This window comes from Neomonachus schauinslandi, chromosome 1, assembly GCF_002201575.2.
Source record: "Neomonachus schauinslandi chromosome 1, ASM220157v2, whole genome shotgun sequence".
Classification (NCBI taxonomy): Eukaryota; Metazoa; Chordata; class Mammalia; order Carnivora; family Phocidae; genus Neomonachus; species Neomonachus schauinslandi.
Genome location: NC_058403.1, coordinates 196,911,309 through 196,923,124, shown reverse-complemented (window position 1 = coordinate 196,923,124; position 11,816 = coordinate 196,911,309). Strand labels below are relative to the sequence as shown.

The window sequence follows — 11,816 nt, the reverse complement described above, 5'->3', positions numbered from 1 at the left end:
CACACACACACACACACACACACACACACACACACACACACACACACCCTCTAGAGGATGGGGAGAGGTGGCCACAGCACCTGGTGCATCACAGTCACTAAGTCTGCTTATTTATCATTTATTTTTAAAATATATTTAAACAGCAGCAATCACTTCCAAAATGCAAAAAAAAAAAATTACAATTTTTAGAATAAAATTATAACGTTTATGATGCGAGTCAGAAAGAATTGAAGGTACAACTGAGAATCAAATCACGCTGCACTGGGGGTGGCTGGAGAAGCCAAGGCCCATGGGTTGGGGGGGGTCAAGCTGAGAAGAGGGCCCAACCTGTGAGGTTCCCACCTCAATCATACCCCCCAACCCCCACTGATGAAGCCAGTGTCCTCTGGGTTAGAGAAGGAGAAGCGGTAAAGAGCTGACCCTCTGTCAGGGATTCCCCAAACCCAGTCCCCACCCCACCCCACCAGCCAGGGACCTGCTAATCGACCTCCTCCATGTTGCTGTAGGTGGGGGCTGGGCGGTCCACAGAGGGGGCGAAGCGTTCAGGGGCTGTCCGCGTGGGGGCCACCTCGGGGGCCTGGCCAGGGCCTAGTCCCTGCAACAGAATATGAGGACAGGGGTTGGGGGCTGCCCGGTATGCTGCCTGGCATCCCGGGGGTGCTGGCTCAGAGCCCCGGCACCCAAGGGAGGGTCCCAGGGCAGGTGCAGACAGCAGCGGCGTTGAGACAGAGAGACAAGATCGGGCCTGAACAGTCTCACTTTATTAACACTTTAAATACAGGAAGCTGTTTGGGCAGGGCTAAGTCCCAGGCCAAGGGTCAGAGCAGCAGGACGAACGGACAGACAGCTGAACGGATACCCACCCTAGGATGCTCTGCCCCTGCAGGAGCCACATTCTCCACCCTCTCCCACCAGATGCACACACTGAGGCCCAAGCCCAGAGGTGATCCCCACCACAGAGGCAGGCACTGCCCGGTGGGCAGGCAGGTGAGCCAGCTCACAGCAGCTGCCTGCAGGCGAGCTCATCTCCAGCAACTCTGGGATACCAGAGAATAGAACACGTTGAGCACGAGGGCCACCAAAGCTGCCACGGTGCCCAGAACAAAGTACTGGAGGCAGCCCTCATCTGGTGTGGTAGGGCCACGTGGTGGGGGGCCCACCCAGTCTTGGGGCCCCCAGGAACCCAGGGGCACAGGCCCCTCAGGTACCGGTTCCTCCTCGGCCTCCAGCTCCTGCCAAATCCAGGAAGCCTACAGTGTGTGGAAATGGCCATCAGCACCTGGGGCAGGGGGTGGGGAGGGACCCAGTGTCCCCGAGACCCCTGGCCACGGAAGTCCCTCCCAAAGTGACTGGCACTAACCCTTACACAACCCAAGTCAAGCAGCAGGGAGGTGGGCGGGCGGGAACCAAGTGGACCATTCGCAGGGTTGTCTAGACAGAGCACCAAGGCAGGCGAATCTTGACAGCATTGTGGCCCCCTAAAGAAGCTTCCCAATTGACATGCAGCTTCCCATAGGGGTTGGCCAGGGGAGGGGGGAGACAGTCAGCTGGTTGGTTCTTTAGCCCGGGGCTCCCACAGAGGAGCTCATGGAGGATAGAGCTGCCAACCCGAGTAATCTGGCTCCCTCCCACCCATGTCCAGATAGACTGTGACCACTGTCTTCTATCGGGATTCCTCTGCATCTGAGCAGAGAGGGCTCAAGAGAGGAAAGGATAGCAAGGAAGAAACCAGTCCAGAAAAGAGATGCAGCTGTGCCCACCCACCAGGCCTATGGCACCCCATGTCAGTAAGGGATAGAAGATCCCAAGGGCTGGGCAGAGACAGACGCTCACCTCAGAGAGGGTGGCGGCCACCCTAGCCCATGGCCAGCCTGGATAGGCCCTGTCCTGAGTGCACATCAGAACAAAGGAGTTATGACAAGTGAGGGTCTGTGGGCTGGCTGGCATGTGAGGAAGGTGCAGAGGGAAGCTGGGAGAATGTAATGTACAGTCTGTCTATGGCATCCCTCTACCCAGTGAGGTTCAGAGCAGCTACTTAGCCTGTGCCAAGAGAGTGCCTATATGCACGCCAACAGCAACGTGCTGGTATGTGTGCACCTTTATAAGTGTCACTACAACATGGGGATCCCTCCAGCTGGGTCTCTGATGTAAGAGGATCATGAATCCCAAGACTCCAGGGCCCGAGGGCTGGAGGAGAGGAGGCTGTACCCCACCCCCTCCCGTCTGTGAGCGGAGCTCCCTAGCCTGCACAGCCTCTCCCATGCCTCACCTGGCTGGCAGCAGCCTCAGCTGCAGGGCCTAGATCTGGGTGGTGCTCAGAGTGACCTGCCCTGGGGGGCCTCTCCACAGGAGAGTTCCGCCGGCGGTAGAAGAGTACATAGGCATAACGCGTCACGACCTGGCTCTCGTCTACTGTCGTCACCGTGCTGTCGTCAAACAAGCGCCAGCCTACAGCGAGGTGGGAAGAGTGTGAACATAACCTGCACCGCCACCCCTACCACCTGTCCTGCTGGCTGCGGGTGCCCTCACCCACGTCGCTGCGCTGGCTGCTGCGGTCACTGGGCAGGCGTGCACAGGCGGTATAGTGGCCGCCGATCATGCCTCCGTAGTGGTTGATGACGGCATACAGGTCGTAGCTAGGCAGCTGTTCCTCTTTCTGACCGATGCAGAACTTGCTCAGGTCCAGGTTCCTGTGGTCCCAGCCAGAGAAAGGTGAGAAAGTCAAAAGGTACCCAGGATGCTACCCCTGCCCATGCCCTGACTACGGCACCAGGGCTCAGTGCTCACCGAACAGGGAACTCCACCAAGTCGTTGATCTTGTCACGCCAGATGAAACTCCGGAAGGAGAAGCGCTTGAGCTGCACAATGAGTACGTTAGGAAGGCGCCATAGCAGCAGCTGCTTGGAGGCCTCTCGGTGTTGTTTACACTGCGGGCAGTACCTGATAGCGGACAGAGGTGGGGTCAAGACCAGCAGATCTCCACCCCACCCTGCCCCACTACCTGCCTACTGCCCCGTCCTCACCAAGCCTCCTCAGGTGCCAACACCTCAGGCCGGGTGAAGAGGTTCAGGCACTGGTCCAGAGTGAAGTGGCCAGCACGGGCAGCCTCACCAGCAGAGCCTGGATCCTCAGCACACTCCAGCTCCTTGGAGTCTACCAACACGAACTCCTGCAGGCGCTCATTGTTCCGCCAGACTAGAGCCAGGCTGCAGTCCTCACCCAGCTCCAGGGGGGTGTCTCCTAGACATGGGCAGGGAGAGGGGTCATGTAGCTGTGGAGAGTGGCCAGCCCAACCCACCCCATGGCTCCTACCCACAGCCTCAGACACCTTTGTCCTCCAGCCGCTGCTCTCGGTTAGATGCGTCAATTTTATAGATGAAGAACTGGGGTGTGTGGGCATTCATGGCTTCACTTGGGTGCTGATATCCAGGCACAGCAGCTGTGAAAAAACATACTATCAGAGCTCTTCTACCTACCAGGACCTAAATCAGCTTCCCCCAACCTCCCCTACCCCGGCTGCAGAGCCTTCTAACAGACTCTTACCTTCGGGCCGAGACACTCTCTCACCAGCCGGCAAGGAGCCAACTTCAACAGGCCCACTGACCAGCACCTCAGGAGAAACTCCACTGGTGCTGGGCACAGGGCCCCGGTCAGGAGCCGCCCATGCCCGTGGGACCCCTGTGTCTCCCTCAGCCACAGGGGTCACCAACTGGAGCTCAGGCGGCTGAATCGGGTCCCTCTCACTGTCCCCAGCATCCAGGGAGCTAGTGGAAAGCAGTGTCGTGCAGCCAGGGCCTTGGGACTCCAAGGCCATACGGCCAGGCTGGAAGGGTGGCTGGAATACACTCACAGAGTACCTGGCAACAGGCAGCAAGGCAAGTAAGAATCCGGACAAGCCTACCTGGCATCTCTGCTCCCCCAACTCCCCCACCCTAATCCAACCACTGGGCACTTACCGGGCGTAGCCCTCTAGCAGCTGAGCAAGACGAGCATAAGTGAGACGTGAGGCAGGTACACTGACCAGAAATGGGTAGCCAATGATCTCAGGGCGGCAGAGACCCTTGTGGTCAGGCCAGTGGGTTTTCTGGCAGAGCCTGGAGGGAAGGGCGAACTAAGAATAGGGCTTCAGCCCCACCTCCTATGCCTCGCCACTGGGAGCTAGCCTCTGGCCTTAGGAACTGCGCGCACCAGCCCTGCTCTGTCCAACCCCCCCCCCCCCCGCACCGCCGCCCCCAGAGCCTGGCAGAGTAGAATGGTTAAGTGGAGGGCTTAAAACATGTGCCTTCATGGGGAGAGGAGGTAGGGTGGCAAGTGAAACATGGAGAGGAGGGATAGGGAGGGGGAGATGAGGGGTTCCTCACTGGTTACAGTAGCCCACACGGTAGCACCGGGTACAGCGCTTCAACTTCTCATCCTCTGACTGCTGCTTCCGCTGGCAGGCTGCACACTTGGAGATGGGGATGCTGGGCACCTGGGGGCGCTAGGGCAGGGTGTCTGGCTCAGCAAGGCCAGCTCGGGTGAGAATGCCCCCCTCTCACGGGGCCTTGTGCCATCAGGTTGGTCCTCACTTACCTGCTGCACCTCTAGCACCACCACCCGCTCCTTAGCCAACTCTGGGGATAGCAGCTCAAAACAGAGGAGCGTGTCAGATGGGGACACAGTGTCCAGTGAGTGGGAGGGCAGGAACACACGGTGGAAACGATTCTTAATCACCTGGGGACAAAGAGCACACAGATCCTACGTGAGGACGAGCCCTTTCTCTAGCCCTGCCTCAGCGCACAAGGAGACCTGGCCCTGAACTTGGGTGTGGGCAGCAGGGTGGGGACTGTGGCCCCAAAGCAGCATATGCCTCTGCTGGCACCAGCTTCCGTGCCCAACAGAGTAAGTAGCCTGGTGCATCAGAGAGCCTGAAAGCCAGGACCGGGAAAGGTAGCAACCAAACCAGCACTCCCTACCGGGGGCCTCCACTCTATCAATTAGTGGGGCCCTGCTGAGACTGCACCATGGTGGTTGTGGAGGAGCCACATCAGAAAGGCTCCTTCCCACTTTTATCCCCAAAGAAAAGAGCACCTCCAGGCTGGAAGCTAGGAACTTTTGGGAAAGACTAGCACCCAAATCTGGGATACTGTGAGGGAGCAGCAGGATAGAGGGAGAACCATAGCTGCTAGAAAGATAGTCCGGCAGCTCCAGCTCCTTGTATGAAGATGGAGGGTCCCCACCAAAAGGGGGAGTAAACTCCGACGATGGCAACCCGGGGAACTGAGGGCATGTGTGTTGCACAGCCCAAATGCCTGGCTTCATGCCTCAAGCCCTAGCACACCTATGGGTTTCGGGCAGTCACACACACATTCGTGGGTACGTGTACAGATCAGATGCCAATGACCATTCACACGCGCCTCTGCGCTCTAAGTACATACCCGTATCCACGTGCCTAAAAGCCTGGAGAAGGACAGATTACCTCAGCCAGACGCAGGTTCTCAGGCTTCACATGCACACTCTGAGAGAGGGAGTCCAACACTTCACTTGCGCTGGAGTTCTCCTTGCTGATGCTCACCAAAAACTGGTAACAAGAGTAGAGTCCATGGGGGAGGTGGGCCAGGGTGTTCGGGATTGCCCAGAAATAGGAGCTTACTTCTCACCTTGATGGGCTTGCTGTGGGGCTCCCGGGCAAAATAGAAGACAGGGAGAACCTTTTGCTTCTGTGGCAAGGGCACCGGTAGGTAGAGGAATGGGTCAAAAGTGATGGAGACCTGCAGATGCACAAGTGGCACTAGGTGGCTGTACCGGGAGTGGGGGACAGGATGCTCACGCCCAGGGAGCCCAATCCAGGCACTCAGATGGCTCTCAGGGCCTCAGGGCCAACCAGGAAACTCTCCGGCTTGAGAATACTGGACAGACCAGACCAGGAGGGCCACCAGGAGAGAACATTCCCTCTTTCCAGCAATTGAGGCCTTGCTCAGCCTTGCCACATATCAATTTGCCCCTCACTTGTACCCTACGTGTCTTTCCAATCTTACCCCTACCCCTGCCCCACCTTAGAGCTGTCTTTGAGCCCAAACACCCTTTTGACCTCAGTTGGAAAGCTACCCAGCCTGACCTCTGCAGCCCACAAAGAAGCTGAAGGCCTATCAGCCTCTTTGCTCAAATAACATCTAAAGATGCACATGCCCCACCCCCCAACCCCAATTTGACCCAGGCTAGCTAGGCCAAGCTAGGGGCCGCTTTTCTGGGGATCCCTTCACACCTTGGCACACACAGGGCACACCAGCTTCGACTTATACTGGCCCTGAAATAGGTCTACGATGAAAGAGTCATTCCTCATCTTGTGCCGCTGCCATGCTTCTTCAGCCACCACCTGAGGAGCAGAGTGGTGAGGATCAAGGAGACCTGGGGACTGGGATGTGCATGAGATATGCCCACCTCTGCCCCCAACCCTGACCTCATCGGGCCGCCCATCCGAGTCCACGGTCTCTGTGTAGGGCTTGTTCTGAATGCGATTCAGGTCTTCGTGCAGCCCATCCAGCAAGAAAGCCATGAACTCCTGGGCATCATGCTGCGCATAGCCTGTGAACTGGCTGGCCTTGCTCGCCACAATGGCCTGGAGGCAAGGGCCAAGTGTGAGCATGGAGCCCCAACACCCACCATGTACCCAGCTGGCGAGCCTTCCCCACCCTCTCTAGCCAGGGTGGGAGAGGCCACAGATCACCTTCAACTTGGAAGGCTGGAAGGCATGGTGGGTGCCCTTCCACAGTGCCCGGAGCAGCACAGCAAAGCCAATGGCCAGACGCCCACCAGTCCCCAGTGGGTTGTTGTAGTTGATCTCGGCCTCAAAGGAGCGGTCTAGGGACAGAAGCCAAGTAGAGGTGTGAGCAGAGAAAGGTTATCCCCTCTGCCCACGGCCCTGGGCTCCCGGCCCTGCTCTCACCGTGGAAGAAGTCCCGGAGCTCCCGAGTGTTAGACAAAGACTGAATGACACTGTTCATGAAGCAGGTGTTGCCTAGATTGACAAGGCCAGTAAAGCCTGGCAGACACACCTTCTTCTCTTCCTCCTCCTCTTCCTCCACACTGTCTCCGCTCACGGGGCTGTGGGGCATCGGGGGCACCATACATGTGGGCTTGGGCTGTGGGAGCAAGGAGGGGCATGAGAGAGCAGCCCTGAGGCTCTCCAGCCTCTTATCTTGGCCCTCTCCTTCCCACCCCAGGATTCTCACTGAGGCCAGGTGTGGCTCTGGCTTTGGGGCCACATGCTCCATGGGGGTGCGGGCCGCCACACCATCCAGCCCCGTGTCCTCAGATCGAGCCTTGGGTTTTTCCTTCTCCACAGCCCGAGCTTCTTCCTGGCCCGTGAGGGGGTGGGGGGCACCTCCTGGTGGGGTTGAATCCAGAGGGGTTGGACCTGTCGGCACGGCAACCTTTGCACCACCCACTGCACCTTAAAAAGGGGGAATGAGGGGGCTGGTGGTTAGCTGCATGTGGCAGGGGGTGGGGGTCCAGGTTATGTGGGCTGGACAATGAAGGGAGCTCGTGTGCAGACCTCGTGCAGCTGGGGCCTCCAGGCCCCCCCCAGCGCTGACTTTGCCGCTTACGGAGGCAGATGTCAATGCGAGAGGCCGTGAAGCAGAAGGTGCACTGCTCGGGCTCAATCAGGTTCCTGTGGGGAAAGGCTGAACTCAGAGACTTAGGTGGAGTAGGTGTCGGACTAGATGGGCCAGGGAGATGGAGCCCAAGGTGGGACAGGCATAGTACTGGGGCCGAGAACCACCCACCTGAGCTTCACCTGCCAACGGAAGATGGTATGGGGCCCACAGCCCGGGTGCAGTCTCAGGAAGTTTCCATCCCTGCCGAAGCAGAACAGGGACAGGGCAGGAGGAAGGGTGGGAAGAGCATGAGACACACTGTCCTGCCTGAAGTGTACCCTCTGCCCCATGTCCTGCCCACCCACCCACCTGGTCTGGAAGATAAGCGTGAAGTCCTGCTCGCGGAAAAGCACTCGAGAGGTGTCCCTGCGGATTTCTTTCACATACACGTGCACCACCACTGAATCTGGCCCCTTCTCATATGAGTCATTCTTGACAAATGCCAGGTTCACCATGGACTCCGGCTCTACGTTGAGACCACAGCTCAGCACCACCCAGGACAGGTTCTGGCCCACTGCTGTTCTATTCCCAATCCACCCGCCAACCTTGCAACCCAACCTAGGGCTCTGCCTGCTCACCCCCAGCCCCACCTTTACCATCCACCAAGGTTATAGCATCTGCTGCCACTGCCATCTCCTCTTTGGAACGGTCACCTTTCTCAGGGTCTCTGCTCCGGGCCATGGCTGGGGAGACTGGATCATTCCTGGGGGACACGGTCTTCTCTCCTGCCAAGAGTGCTAGATTCTCCTCTGAGCCCAAGAGGCAGGTCTGGGGGTTCAGCGGTGGTACCCGGAGCTGTTCCTCAGCCTCGGCCTATTTGTGGCAAGATTATGGGCAGGATCAGCTGTAGGTCTGGCAGGTGGCCCCCCCACTGCAGTCCATTTCCCAACCCTCCCATCTCCCACAGGTATCCCACTCTCACCTGGGTGGCTGTCTCAGTCAAGAAAGGGGGAGCATCACCCCGGGGTCCAGGCCCATCTCTGGACCCTTCCCCCTCTTGCCCTCTGCGGAGATGCACAGCCCTCTTGGCGCTGGGCCCCGCCTGGGCCCCAGGGCCAGCCCCTGCGCCTACCTCACCACGGCCCTGGGCCCGCTTCTGGTTCCGGGCCTCCTGTTTAGCCCGACGGGGCTCAGGGCCTGGCTCCAGGGCAATGGGAGAGGGCTCCTGCCCATTCTCCTGGCACCGCAGCCCTGGCACCGCCTCCTGGGTCCCTAGAGGTTTCTTCTACCAAAGATAATAGCAGTCAGGCCCTGTCAACCATACTGGGTATCCCTACCCTACTCTGCTGTGGAACTTACCAGAAGAGAGGGCCACGTGAGCAGAGGCACCTTCTTGGGCAGTGCCAGCTGCAGGAGGCCACCTTTACGGGCTTGTACTTTGGCGCAAGAACTTTCTATCTCAGCATAGAAAACACCACCCCACTGCCGACCACCTGGAGACAGAGGAGGGGCAGTGAGCTGGGGTGGGGAATATCAGAGGCTTCAAATACACTGCTGGGCTCGGGGCAGATGGACGCACCTGGAAGCCGCACCACGCAGTCTGTGTCTGTGAAAGCAGCATCCACGTCCTCCAGCCGCAGGGGACCCGCTCCCACACGCAGCTTGACAATCACCTCATCTGCACTCTGCCTCCAATCAAGCAACAACTCTGTAGAAGGAATACAAGTGAGAGTATGAGGGTCTCCATAAATTCCTGATGGGGATAAACAGGTACCAGAGACCTAGCCCTAACGGAACTGCTCCAGATGAAGGCCATAGCCCCAGTGCTCCCTCCTCGCCCTTAGCACTCTAGCACCCAAAAGGCCTACTCATTACTCACCCTCTTTGGCCTGCTCCTCCCGAGAGGATGCTGACCCTGACAACAAAGAAAAGAACCGGGAAATGATGATGGGGAGGCAGGCTCCAAGACCCCACCACCCCAACAAGCACCAACTTTAGGATCTCAGCCAGGCACACAGACCTTAAAGCTGAGGCTCTACCCAGACTGCTGTGAGTCCTTCTCTCAGTATCAGACCAAAACAGAAGGAAGAGCAAAAATGTCATCTCTCAGCCCCTAATCTGTATGCTCAACAGGGTGGAGGAGGAGACCACAAGGACTCTGGGAATGCCACAATCACCTCTCCTAGGATCGCCATCCTTGCTCTCCTGGTTTGCTCGATCCTTCTGCTTCTTCTTACTGGTGGCCTCCTCCAATCCTGGGGGACCTCTCCTTGGGCCCGTGGCGCTGGCCCCGCCAGACATCTTGAGCCGCTTGGTCGACAGCCAGAGTGCCCCGGGGTCGGCAACGGCGTCTGGGTCAGGGCTACGGCGCTTTCTTCCTGGCCCAGCTATCTTGGCAACTCTTTGTGGCCAAATTCTCCAACAAGGAACCGACAGCCTAATGAGAAGGGACCAGTGATCACTACCAAGGCCCAACAATTTGCTCCTTGGTTACAGCCAGGGCTCAGCAACGCAGGATACAACCAAGCCTACAGAGCAGTATCTCTCCACCACCTAATGTAGCCCCGGACACTCTCAGACTATTCTGAAGGGGGAATAAACAATACAAGTAGCAACAACAACTTCCGGCAGAGACTCCTAGATGCCTGCCCTACAGACCCACAAAGATGGGAGCCTCACTGAGGAGGCGCCGGGTAAAGGCAGCCATGGCCTGGAACCAGGATCTTCAACCGATCTGGAAAGGAGCCATGGCTCCAGCCCACAGGGCTGGTAACCCTCTGAGCAGGGTGCTCACTTTTCCTCACTCTCACTGGCTGCTTAGTCACCACCCAAGAAGTAGGAGGTGGAGGAGGAAGGCAGAAAGGAGAAGACAATCAAGCAGCAAGGGGACCAGGCTCCGTGGCTGAAGACAGGCTCAGCCCAGGCGCTGCCACTGCCCAGGCACGGTTCTGGCGTTAAGGTGCTCCACCTGCCACCTGCCAGCTCCCACCCTCCTCTGAACCTGTTCCTATGCACTGCCTGGTTTTTCTTCCTACATCCCAGGAGGGATTTTTCTCTCCAACTGCTGTCCCAAGCAGAGAGGGGCCTGCAAAAGCTGGGGTGAAAAGGATATCTGGCTGTCACACTACCCTTTCAGCAGCAACCCTGCCCCAGAGCCAAAGCAGGACAGGCATCCAGTTTGAGAATGAAACAGACATCATCCCCTTCCTTCCCAGGTCCACTCATTCATCAGCACTGGGCTAGAGACCTTCTACCCAGTTTCCCACAGATCCCCCCTCCCCCGTAGATTCTGAACTGTTTTTCCATCCAAAATAAAGTTCTCAAAATTGAGATAACGGTGGGGATGAACCATGAACCCAGGACCTGTGGCGGCCTCAAGCCTGGCCTGAGATGGTAGCAGAGCAAACAGTGACTACTTTGTGTTCCCCAAGGTGTATGTGTGGCAGGGGATAGAGAGGGACGTTCTTCTATGTGGGACCAGTGGGCTCGATCTTTAATGACGACAGATCCAGAGCCGAGGGGTGGACACCCTCCACCTCCTTGCACCAGGCCCCGGCTTAAGGTCGCGTCCCTCCCCATTCTCCCGGGGACACCAAGACAAGAAAGGGGCTGTCTAGAGACCATGCCGGCCTATACTGCTGCGGGGGTTACTGACTACAGACCAGCGCCCCGATCGGGGTGCGACTCAGCTCCAGCCTCCAAACCCTGGGCCCGCCACCACTTCCTCCAGGAAGGCGCCCTCGCTCGCCGCCAGCCCTCTCTGAGGCAGGAGGCCAACCCCGGGCGTAGAGTAACGGCCCCGCCTGCATCGGTGGGCCCGGCACGCCGCTGGGCTCGAGGGTTCGAGGCTGGCACGGCCCGTGACCTTGAACAGGCAGCCCAGGGCCCGCGTCGCGGCCTCCCTGGCTCCAGCCAGACAGGCCAGTTGCGGCCCGTCCCACTCACCGAGCGAGGCCGCCGCCGCCAGCCCTCTTAGGGCCCTGGCAACCCGCTCTCGGTTCCGGTTCCGGCGCCTGGTCGGTTCCGGTTCCGGCGCGCCCCTCCCCCGTCCCGTCGCCACCGCCGCCGCCGCCGCCTCAGCCGCTTGTTTTGTTTCGACTTCTAGTTACGGCCGCGGGTGGCTGAGCGCTTAGCTGGTGACGCACTTCCGGTGGGAGCGGGCACGCGGCGGCGGGTAGCTCCGGGGCGGGCCCGAACGGAGGAGGCGGGGCTCCGGTGCCTTGGCCTCGCCCTGGCCCC

At 58.8% G+C, this 11,816-nt stretch overlaps 1 protein-coding gene across 1 annotated transcript; it reads right to left on the bottom strand.

Annotated features, from left to right (window-relative positions):
• Window positions 1–161: 161 nt before the first annotated feature.
• On the bottom strand, window positions 162–11,706 carry USP19 (ubiquitin specific peptidase 19). Its single transcript, XM_021686914.2, is given in 27 exon segments — window positions 162–595; window positions 2,270–2,448; window positions 2,530–2,690; window positions 2,788–2,940; window positions 3,024–3,240; window positions 3,329–3,439; window positions 3,544–3,857; window positions 3,957–4,094; window positions 4,362–4,480; window positions 4,573–4,713; window positions 5,459–5,560; window positions 5,640–5,750; window positions 6,245–6,355; window positions 6,440–6,598; window positions 6,707–6,840; window positions 6,926–7,121; window positions 7,212–7,432; window positions 7,535–7,562; window positions 7,564–7,651; window positions 7,767–7,838; window positions 7,947–8,103; window positions 8,228–8,450; window positions 8,560–8,862; window positions 8,937–9,070; window positions 9,157–9,285; window positions 9,755–10,014; window positions 11,523–11,706. Coding segments are annotated over 26 exon segments (3,942 nt in total). The 5' UTR covers window positions 9,879–10,014; window positions 11,523–11,706; the 3' UTR covers window positions 162–478.
• Between the last annotated feature and the right edge of the window lie 110 nt (window positions 11,707–11,816).